The sequence below is a fragment of the Callorhinus ursinus genome, unplaced genomic scaffold (assembly GCF_003265705.2).
Source record: "Callorhinus ursinus isolate GAN/ISIS: 27379988/994484 unplaced genomic scaffold, GSC_fseal_2.0 scaffold13, whole genome shotgun sequence".
Taxonomy (NCBI): Eukaryota; Metazoa; Chordata; class Mammalia; order Carnivora; family Otariidae; genus Callorhinus; species Callorhinus ursinus.
Window position 1 is genome coordinate 26,077,179 of NW_027397075.1, and position 26,513 is coordinate 26,103,691.

Sequence of the window (26,513 nt, forward strand, 5' to 3'; positions counted from 1 at the left end):
TACATACATCAGAGGCCGTGGTTGGGGGTGGAGGATGCTCTTGTCTCGGAGTAGCTTGGTGAGGAGAGACCATGCTCCCACCAGTAAAGGTTTCTTAACACCAACACCAGGTCAAAGACCTAGGAGTCATTCCCAATAGCCCCTCATGCTCACATGCAAAGTCCTTATTATAGCAAAGTTTGTGTATTTTATATTCTTTAGTAATTCCCAAATCTGCCCATTTGTCCGGCCATGGTCTCTGCGGCCCCCTTCTAAAGAGCAGCAGCTTCTCTGTCTTGCAGTATAATACCAGTCCCCCCAGTCTTCCTTTAACTGATTCTCTACCCTGAAGCTGGGATGATCGCTTGAAAATACAAACCCAGTCATATCATTCTCCTGCTGAAAATTATTTCCCACTGCTCTTAGGATAAAGCCTGACATATCACATGTCTGCTTCTCCAGCCTTCCCTCCTTGCCTACTGCCCTCCCTCTTAGTACTTTAGCCACCAGGTAGGTCCCATGCTCTGACCTTCCACATCCCCTTTTGCCCAGTCAATTCCATTCCATTCTTCAGATCTCAACACAAAGAGAGTTTCCATAGAAAAGCTGCTTCTTGATATATATGTTTTCCTTTTATAGCATTTATCATAATTTATCATTTATGTCTGTGATGAGACTGAAAACTCCCAAGAGGGATGGAACTTTGTCTGTTTTATTCATTGCTGAACTCCCAGTATCTCCAGCACCTGGCACCTGGTAGGTAATTAATAAATAGTGGTTAAATGGGGCGCCTGGGTGGCTCAGTCGGTTGAGCATCTGCCTTCTGCTCGGGTCATGATCCTGGCCGGCGTCCTGGGATCAAGTCCCGCATCGGGGGAAGCGAGCTGCGTCTCCTTCTCCCTCTGCTGCTCCCCCTGCTTGTGCTCTCTCTGTCAAACAAATAAATAAAATCTTTAATAAATAAATAGTGGTTAAATGACTAAAGTCTGTCTTTTCTATAGATTTAAGGTATCCATCCCTGGTCCATAAATTTTACTTTCAAGAAATCTTAGGGCACAGCATAATCTTTTTAGGCCTCAAAGTTAAGGATAATATTATGTTTATCATTCAACCGCAAGGTAGAAACTACCGATCTAGTAAAATCAGCCAATTTCTGAGCTGGACTTGAATCTATTCAGATTGTCTGGGAACTCCATTTTGCCTGTCCTGATGTGTTTCCTAAAAGAAGATATGCCACCTTAGGGATTTTGCTTTAATTTGGCAAACATTTGAGGGCCTATATTATGCCAGACACTTTGCAGACTTTAATCAGATATTTCCCCTTCATTTGTCTTTCTGTGATAATGGAATTTAAAATAATTTTAAACTTAGATTTGGTTTTCAAGACCTCTGTTTCACATGGTTATCTATTTGGGTCTTTGAGTGTGATTCTTTAAACAATGCACTTTATAAATAAAATGTTCACTTGAAAGCTGTTTTTTCACTTGACTGATTAGTTAAATAAGTGTTCTTTAGTTTATACATAATTATGCATGTTAAAGGTATTCAAATACTGTTGGAATAAGGTTTGTGTCCCCAAGTTTTTCTCTTTCCCCTGATCATGATGGTACTCAACCCTTACAGCATAAGCCTGACAGTATTCAATGATCACACATTATATGTAGAATACTGCCCAGGTATTTGGTAGAGGTTGGCAATATGTAACAAATGCCATTAATGGATGAGACTTAGCAAACATAATTGGGGAAAGAAAAAAAAGATTTAACATTGATGAAGAAATTCAGTCCCTTGTTTTACAAATATAATACAACTGCCTTGTGCTCCAAGATGCAGACCAAGAGCTGTTACAAGTTTTCAAATGTAGGTTTATGCTGAACCCTTTCTTTTTCTTGTAGATGTCTTCCCAGCCATGATAGAAGATATATACCAGAGTTAAGGGAATAACCTGTGACCTACCCTTGCAACTCAGATAACTATTGAAATACTTGATAAATTAGTTATAAGAGCTTGAGGAATACTTAAAAGATGAGAAGAGATATGATTCAGAGTTGGGGCAGAAATGCAATTCTTGGTAGAAGGAACTACAGCGTAAATGCTCCAAAGGGAACAAACCAATATTGGTTGCAGTTGGGCAGCGATGAACGGGATCAAGTAGAAGGCTTAGCAAGCAGGTTTCTTGTGTAGGGGAGGAAAAATTTTTCCTCTACCTTTCTAGGTTCTTTTGACTATTACTTAAATTTACATAAGACAGATTAACAGGTTTCCTCTACCTTTCTAGGTTCTTTTGACTCTTAATTAAATTTACATAAGACAGATTAACAGGAGAGAGGCTCCAAAAAGCCAGTGGAGCCTTATATGCATCCTGGCCTAGGGAGATGGGGGTAGGGGTCTGGGGCCTCAAAGCATAGGAAGACAGTTTTGCAGGAAGATGAGAAGAGCAAATGTTTGGTAAACAAATGTTTGTCGTCGGATACCATGGGACACAGAGACGAAGCTGAACGAACAAGCCCCACAAACACCCCCCAGCTTACCATGCCTAGCCCATGCTCTTTGTGGTTGTCCCTAGTGGTAGCTCTCTTCCTGGACCATGCCCTGTACCTTAGAGGCAGTTACAGGGGAGGTAAACAAACAAAACTCTTTCTGAATCTTAAGGGCTTTTCATCTTCAGCTCAAGATAATCCACATGTCAAAGTGACACATTTTGGGGAGGCTCTTTCTGAACCCCTTCACTTGTGTAGAATGAGAAAAAGGTGGTGATTAGTTGGAATTATGATTGGAAACATAGGCTAAGAATTTGGACTTAATAAAATGATTTGTATTTAAAAATATAGTATAAATTTATGATGTTAGAAATAAAACTTCCTCGGTTGGTCTTGTGAAAATAAAAGTGGACATGATAGGTAGCAAAGGTGTTTGACATTTGAGCTTGATTTTTGTTTGTTTTGTTTTGTTTTTGAGATTTTATAGCTGGTCTATTCATTTGGAGAATGTGGAAAAATAACCCTGAACACTTCCCATTAGTGAACATGTTGTTAGGCTCTCAACAAAACAATTTCTGCAGTCATTTATTCTGTGCCAGTATCCGCCAAAATCACTTAAAGGTATTGTTGGGGAGGAAGAATTTCTTCTGCCCATCCAGGTCCTTGTAGCTGGACTAAGAATCAAGTTGACATGAGATAGATTAACAGGAGAAAATAAAATTTAATAGCATATGTATGGGGAATCCACATAGACATGAAATTCCAAAGACAGTGAGGCTTATTGGAGCTAGGGAGAGGAGTAGGGGCCTGAGGGCACAAAAGGGAGAAAATGCATTAATAGGAAGGTGAGGAGATGTTTAGGAAACAAAGGTGTTGCCCTATTGCTCAGATTGCAAAGAAGAATCTTTGTTAATAGCTTTCATGTTGGTAAAACAGACAGTTTTGAGGAGCAGGTAAAGAGCTTTTCCTGAATCTGCTGGGTTTGGATTACTTTTAACTTGAAATAATGTTCATGCCAAAGTGCGCCATCTTGGGCAGCTTGCTTTTGGCCTCTACAGTATGAATAGTAGTACTATGATAGTTACCTTTACAAAGATAGTTGACATTAGGTTTTTACATGACCCTTTCTTTTTCTTGAAGGTGAGTATCAAAGTGTGTTATAAACCAGTTTTGCTTTTCTTTAAAATTATTTTAATTTAGACTTTTGTGAATGTTTGACTTTCCTTCCCTTTTCATTGAGATGGTTTCCTTTGCATGTTCTTTCCAGTCTTAACCTTTATTTTTCAGCCCCAGCTAAGCATAAAAAGGATGATCTTTCTTCTAACTCCTTCCCTGAAATTAACTGTGCTGGATTACCAGCTTCTTAGATATCAAGCAGTCCTCAAGCTAAAGACATTTATTAAGTGTCCATATGTGCTTGCTACTATGCTAAGTGTTGTAGTAATAAAGTAGGAACTCTTGGGACTCACATCTATTAAGTGCTTTTAAAGTGCCAGGTAACACTAATGCAAATCATATTATCAAAGGCATTCATATAAATAGTGTCCCTCTGCCTCCATCCCACCAAGCTAAGTGCCTTAAATGCTTTAAGATTGCATCCCCATAGGAGGAGGGTGGAGTGTTTAGTTTTCATTTGGGTCTGGTTTAGATGAAGAAATGTAAGTTATACAGTTCTCCAGAGGTCCATTTATAGACTAGTCTTACTTAAAATGTACATAAAGTATTTGGGAATACTCCCCCAGTAGCAAAATGCCTAAGATTGCAATTGTCTGAATAAGGAATAGTGGCAAAAGAGCTTATGGTGTGCAAGTTTAAAATAATGTGTTTGGGGAAAATATTCTAGTTAACACTTGTAAGATTATGGTTTTCAAGCTATTGCTAGGGAAGAAAATTGAAAAGTTATTGTTTATTATTATTGCAAATAGCAGATTGATGTACTGTGACCAAAAGACTAGTTCTGGATTCCAAAAGAAAGGTTATTGGAAACACACAAAATCTTTTTCTACTCTTACACCAAAATGATCTCTGTATGTTATATATAGATTTGGACACATTGCTTTGGCAAAGAAGTAAGGTCCAGAAGAGGGATGATTAAGGACCAGAAAGAATAATTGGCAACACTTCAATCTGGATTATTATAAAAATTTAGGATGTTTAGGCATTCATTCAAGCAGTTATTGAGGAAGGACTGTGTTCTACGCCTTGTGCTGGGCTCACAAAAATGTTCTTTGTTGCCTTTGTCAGACAGGTCTGTGCGAACTGTGTCTCACTAATTGTTTTTCTTATGCTGCTATGGGAAAACAAAAGAACAAGAAATACAACACAAATAAAACCTTGAGATTGTATATGATCACAGGTTATAAAATCTTGAATAGGTGGAATAAAGAGATGCAGAGGTGTTTTTTTTTTTTTTTTTTTAAATCAACATTTGGGACACAGGGTAGAGTAGGGTTTGAGAAATGGGCTTCTAGAGTCAGTCTATCTGCATTTGAGTCTTGGGCTCCCTTCCTCTGTGTCTCGGCTGCCTCATCTAAAAACTCGGCTCTTTGGAGGATAATGTATGCAAAGTGTTTAGAACCGTTATTGAACCAGAGTAAGGGCTCAATAAATGGTAGCTATTAATTTGAAGAACACTAGAACTTCGTAAGGATTTGGAGAACTATATATTGGACAAATGAAAAATAAAAAGCACCCCCACGATTTATCAGCCTGTCCTTAAACAAATTTACTGGCAAACTGAAGATCAGATCCAGTGGAGAATGCCTTCCAGGAGAATGTAAATATTCATGTTTTTAGAATCCTGGGATATAATTATGGTGCTTGAGATTTATTAAAAGGGGGTTTTAAGGGTTGTTTGAATAACAAAAGATTGGCCTGCTGAATGTGGAAGAGCATTCCAGGAGTCGGGATTAGTTTAAGAGGAGAGATCAGAGCTGGAAAGGGAAGCACAGAAGAGGACCTTCAGTCTGTTTGTATGGGTCTAGATCAGTGTTCTCAAACGTGGGCACCTTGTCTCTCCGGAGACGTTTGACTGGAGGACATTTTTTATTGCATTGCCCCAAGCTGGGGGGAGAAGGGCACCACTGGCATCTAGTGGTTAGAGGCCTGGGGTGCAGTTAAACATCCTACAATGCACATGGTAGTTCCCATAGGAAAGACTTGCCAAAATGTCAGTAGCGCTGGGGTTGAGAAACAAAGTTCTAGCACAAAGTGTAATAAAGGCCACCTGGTAATAGAAACCTACATTTATAATCCTATCCCCACCCCTTCCTCTGTAAAACAGATAGGAACACAGATTCAGCTCAGGTTAATCTAATTCACCATGATGCATACAAACATCCCTAAAGTGACCACCCTGCTGTCAATATTATCTTTTTTTTTTTCAGTAGATCACTTTATTCCCATTGGAAGACAGTAATAAATTTAGATTAAACATATCAGGGATCTAATCCCAGTTTTTCCATTAATTTCCCATGTGACATCAAGCAAATTATCTTGCTTTTCTGAGCACCCCCATCCCAATTTCTTCACCTATAAAATGAGTATAATAAGAGTTACATCCAGAGTTGATAGAGGGATTCAGTGAGTCAAGGGCAGAAACTCAAATGGAAACAAATTGGCCTCTGTGGTGGGGGATCCCTGGAAAAGGCCTCACAAGATGGGTTTTGTTATCATAGCTTTTATGTCAAAGTTCAAGATTTAGTCTCCAGCCTGACAGGTTCAGAACCCCATTTATCAGTACATGTCTTTAGATAGGACTCTTATAAGCCAGGCTCAAGAATGCCAGTTTGTAGCTTCAAATTGTTTCCATTGCTTGAATCTTCCTCAATCTTCCTGACCCCTAAATGTTAGAGTGCCCAGGACTCACAACCAAACCTTTTCTCTCTTCTTCCTACTCTCATTCCCTGGGTATGTTCCTGGCTGCAGATACCATCTGCAATTTAACTCTCAAATTTATATGTCCTGCTCTTGTCTTCTCCCTTGATTTCAAGTATTTTGGTTTGTTTGTTTTTTAACAGCTAGTAACTTACTGAAATTTCCATAATGCCAGATGCTGGCTAAGTGTTCTGCATACTTTTTTTTTTTTTAATCACAGTATAGTTAACATACAGTGTTATCTTAGTTTCAGGTGTGCAATATAGTAATTCAACAAATCTATATATTATTCAGTGCTCATCGTAAGTGTACTATTATTCTTAAGCCCCTTCACCTGTTTCACCCCCCCCACCTCCCCTCTGGGAACCACCAGTTTGCTCTCTATATTTAAGAGTCTGTTTTTTTGTTATTTTTAAAGATTTTATTTATTTATTTGACAGAGAGAGACACAGCGAGAGAGGGAACATAAGCAGGGGCAGTGGGAGAGGGAGAAGCAGGCTTCCTGCTGAGCAGGGAGCCCGATGTGGGGCTCAATCCCAGGACCCTGGGATCATGACCTGAGCCAAAGGCAGCCGCTTAACCAACTGAGCCACCCAGGTGCCCCAAGAGTCTGTTTTTTTTTTGTCTTTTTTAAAAAATTCAATTAGCCAACATATAGTACATCACTAGTTTCAGATGTACAGTTCAATAATTCACCAGTTTTATATTGTTTGTCTTTTTTTTCTTTTTTCATTTGTTTCGTTTCTTATTCCATATATGAGCGAAATCATATAGTATTTGTCTTTCTCTGGCTGCCTTATTTCATTTAGCATGATACCCTCTAGATCCCTCTGTGTTGTTGCGAATGGCAAGATTCCATTCTTTTTTATGGCCGAGTAATATTCCAGTGTGTGTGTGTGTGTGTGTGTGTGTGTGTGTGTGTGTGTGCGCGCGCGCGCGCGCACGCGCGCGTGCGCGCATATATATGTATATATCACATCTTTATCCATTCATCTATGGATGGACACTTCGTTTTAGTTGCTTCCATAATTTGGCTATTGTAAATAATGCTGTAGTAAACATAGGGGTGCTCTTTATTCCAGACTCGTAAATTCAACTGTTTGCTAAAACTCTGCCATAGGCACATCAACTTAAACATATTCAAACTCCTTCTTTTCCCCTTCACTCCCACATTTTCCCTTCTTGTGCTCCTTTTCCTCTGTAGCACCACCACCTACCTACTCAGGGCTCCAGCTTGACACTGGCAATCACTCTGCTCATCTCCTTCACTTAACTATTAGGATAGTACCAAACCTTCTGTCTTACCATTGTTCATACCTGTTTCTTATCCATTCTCTTGGCTGCTACCTTAGTTCTAGCTTCCATTCTTGCCTTGGGTTCATGTGTTGGTTCAGTTTTCAGATTTAGCCCCTATAACCTGTATTCATACAGCTACCAAGTAAACTATCAAAAAATGGGCTTTTAAAATTATTATTATATTACTCTTGCTTAAAACCCATACAGCTTTAAGGACAAGATTTAAACTTTAAGTTGAGCTGAAAGTTCAGTGTGAGGAACTTGATGATATTGTCCTTGGCCACCTTCCTGCCCTCGTCTCCTGACACCTGTTCACCCTTCACTCTGACCATCTCGTAGATTTGCCATTTCCTGGACTTGTCATGCCTGTCACTCCTCTTTTCCTTCCTGTGTTTGACATTTTCTTTTTTCCTTTATTTTTAGTTGGAGTGTAGTCGAAATGTTCTGCTTTTTCTGTGCTTGTCTACCCCAGTATTCTTTGCTTCAGTTGTTTCTACTTCTTAAGGAAGCCTGCTCCAACTTTGTTCTTGGATTCAGATGTTGCATCTCTTCTCTGCCCCTTTAGCATCCTAGTAGAGAGGCTAAATGCAGGGTTTGCTCCAGAGGCAGACCATCCAGGTTCAAAACAGCCCTGCTGTTTGCTGATTAGGTCTCCTTGGGCAATTTACTAAATATCTGTATCATTCCGTTTTCTCGTGTAAAATAGGAGTAATAATAGAACTTACCTTTTAGGCTTGTTCTTGTGAGAGTAAAGTAGTTCATATGTCAAACATGTGGAATAGCGTACCTGGCACACGTTAACACTTAACTGAGCACTAATCTGTTGTTACCTTCGCATACCTCATTTGTAGCAGATGTTACTGGCACTGAATCACTAGTTTACATGTTCCCTTTTCCACTGCATTGTGAGCTTTTTTGAGGAAGGGACTAAATTGTACTCAGCTTAAGTTTTATTAAAAAATACTTATTGGGCATCCACTAAGTCAGGGATAGTTGGCCAAGTCCAAACTGTGGCCTGTTTTTGTAAGGCCCTTGAGGTATAAGAATGGTTTTTACATTTTAAAAGGGTTATTTAGGGGAAAAAGAAAACAAAACAGATAAAAGTATATAAACAGAGATCACGGGCCCACAAAGCCTAAAATATTTACTACCTCTGATATATTTATTCACAGAAAACGTTTGCTGATGTCTGAGCTGTATGCCAGAAATAGTGATGCTTACATGGGATCGTTGGCTAGATAGGTATATGAGTAGGTTATAAAGATCAGAATTGTGGGTATTTGTGAGAAGAAATGGCAGCAATATTGTGAAAATATGAAAGTCAATGGAGAGGGGCGCCTGGGTGGGCGGCTCAGTTGGTTAAGTGTACAACTATTGATTTCAGCTCAGGTCATGATCTCAGGGTGGTGAGATTGAGCCCGTGCGTTGGGCTCTGAGCTGGGCTTGGAGCCTGCTGAAGATTCTCTCTCTCACCCTCTGCGCCCCACCCGCCCAAAAAAGGAAAGTCAATGGAGAGTCCAAAATAGTTGCTTTCTTATTTGGTAACATGGGATTAGACTGTCTGTTCTTTGATTGTAGAGACATTTTCAGGTCCTCCATTTTTCTATTGTGTTTGAAAAGTTGGATACAAGAATGCTGTTCAAATGCCTAGGTATCAACATGGGATAAAAGACAAGAATTTGCTAGCTCCTATAGGTTGTAAGGATGAAAAGTTACAAGTAGTCTGTGTTTTCCATGAGGCATTCCTGAGCATCCATGCTAGTAAACAAAGAGTACATACTGACTTTGAGTTTAACTGGCTTCATGTATTTTGCTTGTATAGATTTGTAGAAATAGAGCAGGCTGAGTAATAGTAAATTTAAGCCAGATTCTTTAATATTTATTTTCACCATTCTTAGGGACTTTGGCCAAAGCAGTTTACCCTCTATCTTATTTTCTATTTATGGCATTGAAACAAGTTCTTTTCCATTTTATTTCCTTAATGATTCAACTTTCTATTTGCTCTAAATCATGTATGTCTTAAAGCTAATGTCCAATTATAATAAATATTGATTTTTAAAATTAATTTTTTTAAGTTAATTGGCAACCATTTGCGTATTTCTAATCTGAAAGTACCAAAATGTATTTCACAGATTGGTCAATTGCTTTAAATCACACGGTACGTAGTAGTATAGTGAGAGCTAGAAGCCCAGTGCTTTGGCTTCCACACTTTTTGCTCTCTGGTAGACTGCACTGCATCTCCTGCTGTCCTAGCTTAATGGATGTTCTTTGATGGAACTAAGATTGATGCATTTTAATATATGTAGTTCTCACCTCCGTATTCTGATTTGGAGGAAAAACCCTGCTCTAGAACACTGCTTTGTGGAAAAGACTTTACGTCAATATTAGGTTACGTTTTTCTCTTAAAAGGGATTTTTCTTTTTTAACCTAAAATAGGGAATAACTGGATGTTGTTTCATCTTCACTGTTAAGCTATAAAATTTTCCTCCGTGCTACCATGAGCTTTAATACTTACAATGGTATATTCTCTGTTTTAATATTTTTCTTAGACTTTTTCTTTTAGAATTCTGTTAATGCCTTCCACAATAAATATGTGTTGAATTGAACCTGCTGAGTAGATGAATTGATTTGCTTTGCTGAAACACAAATTATGTTGCAAGTATAAAAGAATAACTTGTGGCTCTTTGCTATCTATACTGGGTTCAGTCCTGTCTATGATATTTTCACTGTATTTTTTCTTACTTATTTAGATGTGGAAATTAAATGATACTCTAAATCATTTGTCAGCTGTGATGCTAGTATAAGAGCAGTAAGCTTGAAATTGGAAGGTCAAGTTTGTGCCTTGATTCTGGCACTTTTGGATAGCATTTGTATTAGGACAGTCTGCACAGATTTCCTCATCTGTAAAAGAAAGAAGAGAATAAGGCTTCATAGAGTTTTGTTAGGATTAAATGGGATCACATTTAAGCCTACCTACCACAGTATCTGGTACATGAATAGTGGATGATAAATATTTACCGAATTAAAAAACAAACAGTGCTTCAGGTATATCTTAAGACTATTTTACTAGAGTTTTTATAGAATCACAAAACCTTAGAATTAGAGGGGCTATCAGAGTTCAAGCCCAAGCCTCCCTTATAAGAACTTAATTCCTTCTCTAGTATCCTTGTCAAGTGTTAATTTCTCAGCCACTAAGTTTCTTCTTCAGACAGGACACTGTTGGTAGATTTTCAGGAAGCTGCAGAGTTGAATAAGGCACAGATAATCTTCTCAAGGAGATTGTTCAGGGCAGGCTTCACTGAAGACCTGGCAGTGGGGCTAGCCAGCTCTTGAAAGATGGGTAGAATCCAAATATTTAGAGGGGTTTCTGACTACAGGAGTAGAGGAACAAAGGAAAGGATATAGGGCAGCCACAGAAAATCATGAATCTGAGTAATTCCATTTAATAAGAGATTAGGGGAAGGTAAAAGGATAGTGAAAGGAAAGATTGGAAAAGATTGTGGCCAGATAGTAGAATCCTCGATGCACTGCTTCAGTTGGGCCTCCTCGTGCCCATCAAATGCAATACAGAGAAAACTTTAACTGGAAGTGATATACTCAGATTGATTCCATTTTTAAATAAATGTTCTGATTTTTAAATAGTTCTCCCTTAATATTAACTTGAAATATGTTCCCTTTTCGTTACTTTCATCTCTTTTTTCTAGTTCATTCTCTGTAGCCTTACAGAGGCGATACCTTTCTCATCCCTCATCAAATCCGACACCTGGATTTGGATCTACCTCTAAACTACATATAGGATCTGTCCCTTTTGCTACCATCTGAGCTTAAGCCACCATCATCTCTTCTCTAGATTACTGTCATACGTGGCCCAGAATCAACCAGTAATTTCCATTCCTGCTGTCGTGTTTAGAGCATTTGTCAAAACCTTTGTAGTCCTTCATTCTCAAAAAACTGCAGAGAGCAAGTGCGAATCATGTCACTGCCCTTGATCCTTATTTGCAAAGTTATAGTGAAGATAAAGAAACACTCTGCTTATTCATACTTTCCTGTAGCCAAAGCAAAAATTGCTGAGGTATTGTCATTTTTCACGTGTTCCCTTTGGTTGCTGAATACTCGGAGTGTCTGTTGAAACCAGGGCAGGGAGGAGATGGTCAACCACACGGCAGGTGGGGTAAAAAAGAGCCCTGGCAGTGTGCTCTGGGCTGTGGAAATGCAGAGGAGCAGACAAAACTCACTTAAAGCTCGCTTGTAAAGATTGAAATTGCTTGTTTTAGCAATTAAAACTCTCAGAGACTTCTGGCACTACACTAGGTTATTCTGAAGTATTCTGCAAAATTCCTGCAAATGCCTGTGATATATCCCTTTAACGTTTTCTTGCAAGATTAAGGATATAGGGGATTTCCCCAGGGCCAGTGAAGAAGAGAGGGTATGATCATCTAGCTACTATAGGGGCCTCTGCCCAAGCCACATTCGAGAGCCTTCTGTTTGAATGTCTGAAGACTAGACCCTTCAGGGTGGTGAAATGGAGCAGAGATCACTTCATGAAGTTGTAAGTCTTGAATACCTATACCCATAGCAAAGGGGTAGGCTAGGAAAAAATCCACCCACTGGCAAACTATAGCAATGAAGTATTTTTTAACTTTAGATCTAGGGAGATGTCTTCCTGAGAATTCATACCAGAGCTCTTTTTAAAATACAAATTCCAAGTCTGAATTTATGCCACCTGGGTGGTCTGGGAAACCCAGGAATAAGAAATAAAAGTGATCTTGGGGTAGAAGTGACTCAGTGGGGTAGAGGCAAATATATGGTCTTTTTGAAGGAACGTACTTTCAATCCAGGCTTCTCAGACTCCTCCTCCAGAGCCTGTATCCCCAAATTATAGAACCTAGGAAGGAACAAGCCAACAAAAGAACCAACAATAGAGGTAGACTCTCCCCATCTCCAAGGACCTCAGATTATTGGAATTAATCAGATTTATTATCATTCAAATTAATTTACAAATGTTTTAATAATAAAAAGGGATTGCAAACCTGGGCAAGAAACAAAGTAAAAAATGACAATGCAGATTTGGCAAAGAAACAATTTCTAGAAAGGAAAAAACTAACTGAAATTTAGAAACTCAGTGGACAAGTTAATGGTGGATTACAAACTTTTTTTAAAGAGTGAATTAATGATAGAGCTCAGGAGATTAACCAGATGTAGTACTAGTAGTTACCGATGAAAGACAGGAATGGGAAGGTAAGAGATCTGGAGGATAGGATGAGAAGGTTTAAAATGAATCTAATTTTGGAGTTCAGAGAGAATAGAAGTAGTTCTCAGCTATTATCAACTCAAATACTACATACTGGCTGAGAATTCTCTAGAATTGATGAAAGGCATGAATTCTCAGCTTTAGGAAGCACAATGAAACCCTAAGTAGGATAGATAAAAATTCTATCCCTAGATAAATTATAGTGAAACTGCAGAAGATGAAATATAAAGAGAGAATCTTTAATAGGCGACAGGAAGAATAGATCATTGCTCATTAAGAGCCAGATTTCACAGTACTCAATAGCAGCAATGGAAATTATAAAATGCTGAGAGAAAATAACTATCAACCTTAAAATTTTTACCCAGCTAAACTTTTATTTGAGAATAAAGATGAATTGACATTTTTGAACAAATAAAAACTGAATTCACTCCCATCATACCTTCACTAAAGGAACTTTTAGATGATGTACTTAAAGAAGGAAATTGAACTCAGATGGAAAGACCGAGATTCAAGAGGGAATGAATGGTACGCAAAGATGCTGGTAACTTTACACAACTGTTTTAAGACCTTGGTACATAGTAGATGCTTGATTGACAGATAATTGGTCCATCAGTTTTCCTGAAATAGTGTGCTCTCTTGTTCCTCCATGGCAAAGAGAGGAATTGACTTCTTAATTCAGAATTTTTTAAGAGAAGCTGGAATTTCAACAGAACTCCCAACATGATTAGTCTTATTTTACGAAGTTAGGAGGCGCATTCAGTCTCTTGGATGTGATTTGGAATGGCTGAATTTCTTGAAAGATTTCTGTTAATTAGTTGCAGAGCAAATTTTAATTTAGGTATCAGCTGACTTTACCCTGTGTTTACCAAGATCCTAAATGTCACTCTTGATTTATATTTGAATCTGGAATTTCTACTCAAAATGTTTTCAGATTTTACATCCATTATTTAGAAGACAGTTCCAAATTTATTGTTTCTGAGAACCCATGCTAATCCAGGGAAATCATTAAACATAACAAATAAAATAGAACTTGATACTCTTTAACTGGCCAAGAACATCACAACCAGAAACTACTCTTTCTCCCTTATGGTCCTGACTTTATTTTTTATTTTATTTTTTTTAAGACAAAGTATTTATTTTTTAAGATTTTATTTATTTATTTGAGAGAGAGAATGAGATAGAGCATGAGAGGAGGGAAGGTCCGAGGGAGAAGCAGACTCCCTGCTGAGCAGGGAGCCCGATGCGGGACTCGATCCCGGGACTCCAGGATCATGACCTGAGCCGAAGGCAGTTGCTTAACCAACTGAGCCACCCAGGCGTCCCCTTATGGTCCTGACTTTTAAAAAGTATTTGCGGCACCAAATTTTTTCTAACTGTTGAAATTCAACGCTATCAGTAGTACGGTAGGATTTTGTTAGGAGGGCCAAAATCAATAGATGAATTCTCTCAGCACAGATTTTTCTGTATTTTTGAATTAGTTTCTTTTAAGGAGTTTTGTGGACTTAAGTTGATATCCTTAATCTATTTATTAGACTTTCTAGGCACCATTTATTTATTTAATAAATATTTTTGAGCACCTGTCAGGTTCTCTCCTGCACTAAGGGTGCTGTAGTGAACAAGATGAATAAGGTGCCTGTGCTCAGGAAGCTTGCCTTCTAGTGGGACAAGTAGATGAGTTTTAAAATTATCAAAAGAACATAGGAGCGCCCAGATGGATCAGTCGTTAAGCGTCTGCTTTCGGCTCAGGTCATGATCCCAGGGTCCTGGGATCGAGCCCCGCATCAGGCTCCCTGCTCAGCAGAAGCCTGCTTCTCCCTCTCCCACTCCCCCTGCCTGTGTTCCCTCTCTCACTGTGTCTCTCTCTGTCAAATAAATAAATAAAATCTTTAAAAAAAAATTGACCTTACATTGTGTAGAAATTGATTTTATAATGGTATGAAAATCACACTAGATTGTCATAACTTAAATTCATATCTTTTACTGACACAAGTGTTGTTGCTATAATTTTTACTCTGTTCTGTTTTCAGCCAGTGAACTCAGTAACATTTGGTTGGAAATGTTTGATTTATTTGCCTGCATGTGGTCTGTCTGTTCTCATTTGGGCAATTTTTAGTGACCCCACTGTAATATAAAAACATTAAAATATTTGCTAAACTTAGTTGAAGTATACATCTAGTTTTTTTTACATAGGGAGACAAGAGAGAATGACAAATGATCATAGTCTCTTACACATGGAAGAAACTTTAAAGGCAGTACCCAAAACCTCAAATTATGCTATAGAATTTAAGCATTTAGTCTGTTTTCTTTAGAATAAACTTTATTTCATAAATATCTAGCTATTTAGTTATTCTACATAAATAAGAAACCCTTAAAATCACAGGAAAACTACGTTTTCTCTTTTATGTTGAAATATGCATATATTTGTACCCTTTTGTGAAAAAGTAAAAAACTTTTTTAGCTATTACTCTAATTATAAAGTTCTGATCTCTGGTCCCATGGAGCAGAGTACAGGGCCTTACACATAATAATCTCTTAAAATTATTTGAGTGCCTGAATGAATGAATGAATGGACATTTATTCTGAAGTTAATCTTTGGAGAATAATTACCAATAATCAGTATACTTAAAAAGATAGACATTGATCACTTTTTAAAAAGTGCCTTTATAATATTGTTGGAAAATTTAAGCATTTCTGAAGGGGAGATGGCCAGTGTGAAGAACACTCATATGGACTAAGAATTAGAAAATGGATCTGAATTTAAGCTGTGCCATCACTCACAGAGTATTCTGAAATAAATCATGCAACCTTGCACATAATTTCCTTGTTTGTACAGTGAAGGGATTAAATTGATTGTTGCTAACATTTCTCGTGCTCTAAAACCCTATGATTATTATCCTTTGCTATTTGCAAGAGCCAGGAGAGATAAAGGTTGCCTTTTATGTTAGATTTGATTCTAAATCTAATGATACAGGACAGTGGTGCTTAAACTATTTTTGTTAAATGGTAAGGAAACACTGAAAAAGGTTCAGTGGTGGTATGACTACACACTGTGCTATGTTATGATTAACTGTCACTTTTATTTTCTTTAATGGCCTATACTCTTCATCCTACTATCTAATTTTTCTTAGTATTGAGATTAGTTTAGAACAAACAAGTAGTGTGTTTGTAAGAAGGGGCCCAGCCAGTATGGTAAAATGTCTGGATAGTTTAAAAAAAAAAAAAGATGTCTGAATAGTTGATGGTTTCTAAGTACGGGCTGGTCTACAGTACAGTACATTTTTTTTAAGGTCTTATTTTGTAAGGGTGGGAGGAGGTGCTAGGTTTCTCTCTTTCAAATTAAGCATAACATTCTCTTTCATAGCATGTTAGCATATTGTTGAAGTTTTCTAAAGTGAAAATCTAATCTTTAATAGCATATTCAAGTTTAGAATAGAGAATTTTTGTTTAAGATTTTATTTTTAAGCAATCTCTGTAACCCAACATGGGGCTCGAACACACAACCCCAAGAACAGTAGTCACACGCTGTACCAACTGAGCCAGCCAGATGCCCCAGAATAGAGAATTTTAATAGCCTCATTTTGTCTCCCCAATAGCGTGAGATAGTAGACAATTATTTGAGTGACATTACTGTAGGTGCTCTGGTTTCTTCCTTTGTGGTGGGTAGACTGAAGTCTGGCTGCCCTGGGGAAGGGCCACTGGCATGGGGCTCCTCCAATCTGGCACGCCTGTCACCCTGTCCTAACTTGTTTTCTTTCCAATTCATGTTAGAAAATGCACTCACAAATATTTGTTACCTTATAATTATCTCTTCTCGGTGCTTCTGAACTGGAGAGACAGAGCTAGTGAGGCTTCTCACAGGTAGATTATGCTTTTTTCTATCTTTTTAGTCTCTTCTGTAACAATATTATATGAGAAGGAGGAATGACAATATGGACTAAATCCTAACTCAAGACAGGTTCTTGATCTAATTTAGCTAAAATGTTCCCTATTTATTGATCCTTTTGCTAATAATTGTTAACCATTCCTCATTATTTGGAATTTTTATCTTGACTTTCCACTTTGAAAGTTATTGGCAATTCTAACGTATTTTGGCTTTACTGTCTGGAGGGAGCACTGAGTAAACGGGGTTATAGAATCATCTGCCATTAGGTTAATGCCTTTAGGATTTTCATCTAGGGCTTTAGAAATTCCTGCCATCATTTTTGTGGAGTATAAACATTACCTCAGGGGCCAAAATTATAATACAATGTTTTTTTAATGGCATTCTGTGGAACCAGTTGCTTGGTGGTTGTCATAACCAATGTAATGTGCATGGGTTGTAGAAGGTCTTTCTCTCTACCACGTTGACCAGAAGCCCTTTCTGTCTACCACTTGAACCCCTTAAGGGTCATTGTTAATTTTTTGTTGTAGTTTTCTGATGAATGGCTCAACTATGAAATAAGTAGAACCTATACTAGAGGTATGTTCTAGAGGTACTGCTTTCTACTAAAGAGAGTGTAGAAAGGGTCTGCAGTGGCTGTCATAGTATTAAAAAACCATTAACATTTTTATTTTGTCTCAAAACTGTACAAGTAAAAAATTTGTTTACTTGTACAGTTGAGTCATGAGTTGACAAAGAATTTACCCTACTATTGTATGAGGTTCAGAGCAGAGACAGCATTTTGAAAGTTCATCCAATTAGCTTTTTTGCATTTAGGTAAAATGGGATCTAAATTTGGGCCATATGTAGAGATGGTTAAAAAAAATGCAGTTTTATATTATTCCTGGGCAACCTGAGCTTTGTATCTGGAAAATCTTCCTTTGTATTTGTTTGTTTCCTCTTAATTACAGAACTTTCTCATATTATAACAAATCTTTATATTTAAAACCAGTATCATCAAATGCTTTAAGAAAGTAAATACCTTAAAACATGTTTAATAATAAAGCAATATTACAAAAACTGTATCAGTTGAAACGAAAAAACAGAGATGTATATGCTAAATATTAACCATTTGGTATAAATCTGTACATATATATGTGCCTGTAGGTACAGATAAAAGTGGAATCATGCATATAACTCATCTAACATACTCCTGTTTATATGCGAAGCACTTTACTGTGAAATATGGAAACTCTTTGAACATTACTGACTTCTATCATGAAGGCTATTTTTTTGAAGTATAAGTTAGAAATGTTGACACAAACATGCAAATATATAACTAAATTGATGTACTAAATAGGAAAGAATAATTGAGACTGAAAACCTGTAACTTAATATTGATCATGCACAATGAACAAGACCAAATTTTGGAAATTCCAACTTGTATGTTATATGCATGTACATTAGGAGGTTTGCAGAGTTACCTCTGACATAGGTGGCAACCACATTTCTTAGCAGACTCTGATAACTAATCTAATTATAATTGACGAGCACCAAATTAGTAACTCTTAATAACTTACGTATATGTTATTTGTAGGTTACTTTTAACTTCAGATAGTGGAAACTGAATCTGGCTTCCACACTAGGGAATTGGCTTGGCTCACAGGAGAGACCTGAAGCTGCAAGGACAGCAGGACTGAAGGCTCTCTGTGTTGCTTTGCCCTTAGGTTCTTGCCCTGGTGGTTGCAAAACAACTGCTAGCAGCGGCCAGGGAAATAGGCTTCCTTGTTATAACCTAGAGAAGGGAAAGTAGCCACTTACTTTCTATTAAAAGTGAGAATAACTGTCCCAGAAAGGTCCAGGAGCTCTGTCCTTGATTTCGGCTAGAATTGAGTAATGCTCTGGATTACGGTCTATTCCTGAACAAGTCAGTAGCTAAGGGGATGGGATTGATCATTCAGATTTTTCCCTTGAGCTGAGGTCATTTGCTAAACAGCATTGCCCTTCTCCAAACGGGGAGAGTCGGAGTGGGAACCAGCATGTACTATTAATGTAGTCCAAAGTGAAACCTCAAAATGAATGGAATTAGCAACCGCTGTGAAAAACAGTGGTGAGGTTCCTCAAAAAATTAAAAATAGAAATACTGTATGATTCAGTAATTCCACAACTAGGTATTTACCCAGAGAAACTGAAAACACTAATTAGAAAAGATATATGCACCCCTTTGTTGCAGCATTATTTACAGTGGCCAAGATTAACGTGTAACCCTAAAGTGTCCCATCTTTATCTGCTCATAATGAATGGTTAGAGAAGATGTGATTACACACACACACACAAACACGCACACACACACACACACACACAGAGGAATATTATTCAGCCATTAAAAGAAATCTTGCCCTTTGTGACAACATGGATGGTATTATGCTAAGTGAAATAAATCAGAGAAAGACAAATACTGTATGATTTCACTTATATGTGAAATCTTAAACAAACGAAACAAAGGAACAAACATTCATAAATACACAGAACGAATTGGTGGTTGCCAGAGGGGAGGGAGATGTGGGGATGGGCAAAATAGGTGAAAGGGATTGAGAGGTACAAACTTCAGTTATGAAATAAATAAATCATGGGGACGAAAAGTACAGCATAAGGATTATAGCCAATAATAGCATAATAACGTTGTATGGTGGTGGGTGGGAACCACACTTCTCATGGTGAGCATTGTGTAATGTATAGGATCGTCCATCGCTGTGTTGTACACTGAAACATAACATTGCATGTCAGCTATACTTCAATAATGAAAATTAAAAAAAAATTTTTTTTTAAGTGGGATCAGTTCTGGCCCACTAGTAGCACAAAGACAATACAATACTTTGGCCATCACTGGTGTAGTGAGAGTGGACTGAGGACAGACCCAGGCAGCACCAACATTTAGCAAATAGAGAATGAGGAGCCTGCGAATCAGTCTTCTACTTAAATTTATTTTGTCTTTATTTTTAATTATGAGCTACAGAAAGCTATTCATTTGGCCTTATTTCATTAGTTCTAACAGCATATTTCATATTTGATTTACGTGCTGCCCATTATCTTAAAGGAAATAGGGAAGGAATTATAAATGGTGTACTGAAGTTAAAGGGAAAATGAAAAGTGTATTTTGTAGTACCTGAAGTGTCTAATGAGTTAGATACTAAGGAAGAACTGCATTCTTGTATGCTTTTTTTTTTTTAAGTTCTTACAAGAAGTGAACTATTAACTTTAAGTTCTTACAAGTAGACACTTCAGACTTACCCCTACTTACATGTTTGGTATCTTGGAAAAATTATTATTCTTTACCCTGTGTCTGAAGATCTCAGTGATTAGAAATGGGTTGTGATTGGTAATGGGCTATGAATGGTAGTGGATTGAGTATCTTATGTGCAAGGACCCTCCCCTCCTTGAGTAATCATGAGCAGACACTGTAATTTTTTTTTTCTTGTGCTTGGCAGGTGTAGGAAAGAGACATGATGAACCACTGCTAATCTCTGCATATTTTTTAGGCAATGAGTTAGTAGCCAACAGTCTCAATTCAGGAGCCAGTGAGTTCTCCTTTACATTTTAGTACTATGCCTCACTTAGTTTCAAGGAGTGGGATAAAGCACTGCATTTTCTATTTCATATATCAGTCTTCTCTGAGGTTTGACACTGTAAATCAGTGGTTCTTGAGCTTTACCGTGCATCAGAATCTTCTGGAGGGTTTGTGAAAAAACCAATTGCTGGGCCTCCAACCCCCAAAGTTTCTGATTCAGTAGGTCTGGGGTGGGGCCTGAGAATTTACATTTCTAATAATTTCCCAGATGATACTGATGATGCTGATCCAGGTACTGCCCTTTGAGAATCACTGTTGTGAAAACATTTACGTTTAATAAAAGCAGGGCACAGTCATACTGAATTTATTTAAGAAAGAGATACATGGTATTTACTACTGTTTAGATTAGACTTTATTGTTTTTCTCTCTCTGGTCGTTGGCTATTACATTAGTGACCCACAGGGAATACTCTCTTTCTTTAGTAAAAGAGTAGTTACCTTTTGGTAATTGACATCTCTTAACTTTCCACAGACGCACAGATTATTGCTGCTGGGCTGAAAGCCACTTTTGGACTAGACGAAAATAGTTCGCATTATTTTGCTTGATGATCCCAAAGACAGGATTTTTTTTTCTATTTGTTCTTTCCTAAGATAGCATAATTGTTGCACTCGGTGAGTATTGAAATTTTAAGTGGGTCTGAGGCCAGTACAACGCCTTTGCTCTTGCCAGCTGTTCATGTTTCTATGGAAACTCAGTAGGGGCTAGTAGGATTACTGCTGTAAGGACCACACCTGGCTTATCTGCATCCAATTTAAGTTGGGGAAATTTCAGAAGAATAAAAGGTCTGTAGATGTGACAGTGAACAGCCAGAAAGAGCTTGTCGTTTGTAACCATCATATTGGTCTAAAGAGGAAGAGTTGGGTGGGTATTATAGTTCATGTTTCTGGAGGACTTTGGTGGGTATGCTAAGGTTTATATTTGTTTTGTGTATTTATTTGTCTCATTGTGTTTTGTTTTTGTTTTAGGGATATCCTTTTAAATATCCTAATTTATATCCTTAATTAAATATCCTAACTTTATGATTTTAAAATTCTCTTAAAGAATTTGGAGTACATGTAGGTCAGACTCCTTTTCAAGAAGAAAGAATTTAGTTTCTTTCCAGTTGTATACTGTAATAAAATGTCTTAGTTTTTGACCACCGTTGCAGAATTATGGCAGAATTTTGTGTTGATCTCTACTTTCAAGTGTTATGAGCTACTATAAACCCCTTCTCTCACAAAAGAAGGCAGTTTGTGAACTATTTACATATTTGATTTTGTTGGCACCACTGAACTTAAGCCTTGTCTCAGAGCTTCATAAATGGTTAGGACCATCACTGAATGTATAGGAAAAAAATTACATGGACATGAGCACAGAGTTACAGAGACCTCAGTTACATAAAACTTAGGTGCTTTTCATTAGTAAATTATACCCCTCAGTCAGTTGTACTAGTTTATACTAGTGCTAATTAGTTATGCTAATTCAAACATAGCTACATAGTACAGGTATATGGCAAATAAGAGTCAGTGCATGGACCAACTCCTCTTCCTCGGCTAAGGCTGCTCGAACTTTCTGCCGGTCAGGATGCTAACATTTTCTGGCAAAGAGTGTGCTGGTCAACCAGTGATGGTGAATTTCCATGCTTGTGTATGCCAAGTATTTCTTGTTTTCTAGAGACAAAATGTAATCCTGTACCTTTTTTCAGAATATTTTACAGTGAAAGTAATATATATTGATCTGTCACCTATGAACATATATGTGTGTATATGTGTATGCATATGTATATGTATATATGGTATGTGGATATGTGTATATATAAAGCCAGGTGAAGTAGGTACTTGTAAATTTGGAAGGAGGTGACATATTAGATTTGGGTTTTTTTTTTTATTATTAGTGAAATATACTCTTTAAAGAAAAAAAAGTAGGCTATTTTATTCAGCTTTATGGAAGAGTAGCACCTTATAATACATGTTCCAAGAATTTTCTAATTTACCTCCATGTTCCGAAGTGAGGGCAGGTGCTAACATCCCTATTTTGTAGATGAGGAAATAGGCACAAGAGTGGTGCCTGCCTCCAATCAGTTTATGTTTAGGCAGCTAAACACACCTTGATGGGTAGTCCAGGGTTCCCCACTGTGTGTGATTGTTCCCCCGTAAAGTGTGAGGTTATTTTATACAGCTTACTCAGTCTTGCCTTTTTCTCTTTTTGTATTCATAGACTGGAAAAGTAAGAAGAGCTTTCCTGCCTTTTTAATTACCAAACTACTCTCAGTTTTCAATGAATCAATTCAAAGAAAGAATGCAGTCTTTCTATACCTGGTAAATATTTTCTGCTCATAAAAGCTATTAATTTAGTAGCCTCTGATAAATCCAGGTGTTTATGATGATTGCCTTTGATTCTGTGGAATGACTATAAAAATGACTTATCATATATATATGATATTAACTCTGAAATTTGTTTGATATTTATTGATATGATGGAGTGATGCTTAGAATGCCTGTGCCCTAGCCAGCAACAGAAAATAGTTTAGGATTGGCCCTAGTACTAGATTAGGTTCTGTTGGGTGTGGTTTGTTTTGTTTTGTCTTTTTTTTTTTTTTTTGTCTGTTTGTTTTTGGAAAAAGTTGTGAAGTTAATGCAAATAAGGTACATACATATATTATTAAGTATTCTCTTTATTTGGATAATATTAGCAATAATCCCTATGTGGCAGTTTAATAGTACTTTGTAAATAATAGTTTTACAGAATTAATCTAGTAATCAGAATATTACCTACCTACATTTTTCTATTTTACAGATAACCTAAGTGAAGATTAGAGAGATCAAGTAACTTGCTTAAGAAAGTTCAGCTAGCCAGTGTAGAGTTGAGGTCAGAATTTAGATCAGAGGCTACATATTTTGATTCCTACTCTAGTGCCTTTTAAAGATTCTTATTTTTTAAGTACCTTAAATAAGAATTAACATGCCTAAGACAGTAAACAAACCATAATGACATTTCATATCGGTCTTTGGTATAATTTAAAATGATAATTGTAGGAACAGAGAAGACAAAATGGATTTATATATGCCACATAAAATACTTTATTAACAACAGTATTAACAGCCATTAATTAGCTACCAGGTACCGATATACTTCATTTAAGCCTGAGGTGAACCCTTGGGCGTATTTTGGACCTGTTTTGCAGAAGAGGAAACTGAGGCTTTCAAAGAGAGTGCTAATAGTTTAGGATGTTAGAAGTGGAGTTTAAAACCCAGTTCTCTCTGATTTCAAAGTGCATTAGTAAGCTGTGAAGCCTGTTGATTTTTGGAATTAAAACTTAATCATAAATCCATCCTATCACATGTTAACTGTTACTGATTATGGAATAATTTCCCTTCATAATTCACTCATCCAAAAATCTGAGCATTTTAGATACATATTGAGGTAATGCAGAGAAACCATGTCTTCCTCTATAATGATTTTAACTATAGGAATCATATTAGCTCTTTTTATAATGTGATTTAAAGGTATAGGTCTTATACCCCCTCTAAAAAAGAAAGGTGTTTTTTTTTTCATGTGTCTGTTGGCCAAAATATAAAAATAAAAATAAAAAAAAGAAAGGTGTTTATAAAATATTTGTATATTCTAAACATATGCTTAAACTAAACTAACTAGAGCAAGTCTAAAGATATATTTCCTGTGAGAACATTTGTCTCCGTGTTTTTACTTACTGTAGCTGATCAACAAGCAATGATTATTTTTCTAAAGTATTTTTAAGACAGACGTTTTAAAATTAGTTAAATCTTAATGAAAGAAATCAATGTTACAGCAAGGAGTATCATTCAAAAATTAATACATTTCAAGTGTCTGACTGGCTTGGGATAAATACTTAACTGAAATGAAACTGTAATGATGAAAGTACAAAGAAAATTCCTTTTTTTTTTAAAGATTTATTTATTTATTTATTTATTTATTTATTGGACAGAGACAGCGAGAGAGGGAACACAAGCAAGGGGAGTGAGAGAGGGAGAAGCAGGCTCTCCGCGCGGAACAGGGAGCCCGATGCAGGGCTCGATACCAGGACCCTGGGATCATGACCCGAGCTGAAGGCAGACGCGTAACAACTGAGCCATCCAGGCGCCCCGAAAATTCCTTCTTCTTTAGTAAAGTACCCAGAGTTACCCGAGTTTGCCCAGACCAGGTGTATCTTTGCCTTGAAACCTGACTTATCCCCTGAAACTCACCTTTCCCCACGAATCTTCCACTGATTTACCACCATCATCTGCCTGGCCAAAAGAGGGTGGGAATGCATAGAATGTAGGCAATGAAATACTAAAAATATATTTTATTAGCAGCTCATGTCAGGTAACTTTTATTTCTGGTAATGTGGAGAACTTACAGCAAAGAAATGTAATTTATGTGCATTTTAATCTGTACCATTCAAAATGAGAATTGTACATTAGATTGCCTGGTATCTTTCTATTTTGGGCAGCATATGTTAGGACTCTGTAAAAAGTGAGATACATTGACAAATTTTACTATGTTTTTAGTTAAATTCTTTCTAACTAACTGGAGCTTGCAAAGATGATATGAAACTTATTGATACTATGACATTTTGTGAAGATTACAAAGTCACTTACCTACCTTTATATTACCTGTAGCTACTCCTCATCTGAGTAGAAGGGAAGGAGGTGAGGCGGGGCTGGGGCAGCTAATGTGTATTGAGTTCCTACTCTGTTGGGCATCTGCTAGGCACATTTTGAGAAGTGTAAGAACTACAGGAAGTCGAGCAAAGAGAAGTACTAGGTACAGAATTGGGCCTGGCTTTTGTTTGCATGATCAGTTTGGTAATCCGCCATATTCTTTCATCATCTGCTTTTGGCAGCACCAAATGCTCTTCCTTGGTTTTTTCCAGTGCTCTGAATCACAACTACCTGGGATTGCTGGTTTAGTGCTTATGTGACCAGAAGGGCATCAGTTTTCTGGGGGTTTTGTTTGGTTTTGGTTTTGGTGGGGGGGGGGGGTCAAGTTTTAAATTTTCAGAAAACTATAGTTAACAATACTGTAATCCTTAAAAATTTGCATAGAGGGTAGATCTTAGGTTAAGTGCTCTTGCCTCACACAAAAGTTTTTGATGAAGAAAAAGGAGGGGAGGAAACTTTTGGAGGTGACGGACAAGTTTATGGCTTTGTTTGTACTCAGAGGAGTTTACTTACCTCTAAACTTATCAAGTGGTATACATTAAATATGTACAGCTTTTTGTATGTCAGTTATAACTCAATAAAGTGTTATTTCAAAAAGGATTTCAAAAGAGAAAAATTATACTTCTTAAGTGTTATTTAAGGATTAAAGCATGAGGAAAAATTCAGAAATCAGCCATGTTCAGATAATTGTAACATTACTAAGTTTCTGTTCTTATCATGCACAGCAAAGGTGATTTTGGGGCCTGTGGATTAAAAGTCAGTTAAAAAACATAGAAATGAGGGGCGCCCGGGTGGCTCAGTCGTTGGGCATCTTGGGTCATGATCTCGGGGTCCTGGGATCAAGCCCCGCATTGGGCTCCCTGCTCAGCGGGGAGCCTGCTTCTCCCTCTCCCACTCCCCCTGCTTGTGTTCCCTCTCTCTCTGTGTCTCTCTCTGTCAAATAAATAAGTAAAATCTTTAAAGAAAAACAACATAGAAATGAAAAACAAAAAAAAATGAGAGAGAGTGCTAGCACGAGGAGTGTGACGTGAGGCTTGATCCCAGGACCCTGAGATGACCTGAGCTGAAGTCAGACACTTAACCGACTGAGCCACCCAGGCACCCCAGTAATGGTTACAATTTATTATTTTTATTTATTTTGTTCATACTGCCCAAAATTTGGTCAGTGGGGGGCCTTTCAAACTTCTGTGTCTTTTCCACATATTCCCATAATTCTTAAAGCGCTTCCACTACTAATTTCTTCACCAAAACAGTAAAAGGCAGGAAAGGAAAAATAAAATATAAAGTCTCAGCCTAGAAACAAAAAGCCTCCATAAAGATATAGAAAATATAAAGAACTAAATGGAAGTTTTAGAAGTGAAAACAACAGTAACTGAAATAAAAACTCACTGGATGGGCTCACAGCAGAATAGAGGGGACAGAGTGAACTGGAACACAGAACAGTAGAAATTACCCAATCTGAACAAGAAGGAGAAAATAGAAC

At 37.4% G+C, this 26,513-nt stretch overlaps 1 protein-coding gene across 11 annotated transcripts in view; it reads left to right on the forward strand.

The window, feature by feature from the left end:
- Positions 1–26,513, forward strand: part of POU2F1 (POU class 2 homeobox 1) — a 173,401-nt gene that overhangs the window by 53,946 nt on the left and 92,942 nt on the right. For 4 of the 11 annotated variants that reach the window (XM_073899954.1, XM_073899955.1, XM_073899957.1 and 1 more), the window contains 2 exons: positions 22,566–22,666; positions 24,313–24,490. The exons of 3 other annotated variants lie outside the window; for them this stretch is intronic. In XM_073899954.1, the coding sequence (XP_073756055.1) occupies positions 24,421–24,490 (70 nt within the window). In that variant the 5' untranslated portion in view covers positions 22,566–22,666; positions 24,313–24,420. Of the gene's footprint in view, positions 1–20,840; positions 20,981–22,565; positions 22,667–24,312; positions 24,491–26,513 lie in introns of all 11 variants that reach the window. 4 more of the 11 variants (XM_073899959.1, XM_073899960.1, XM_073899961.1 and 1 more) reach the window with 2 other exon arrangements.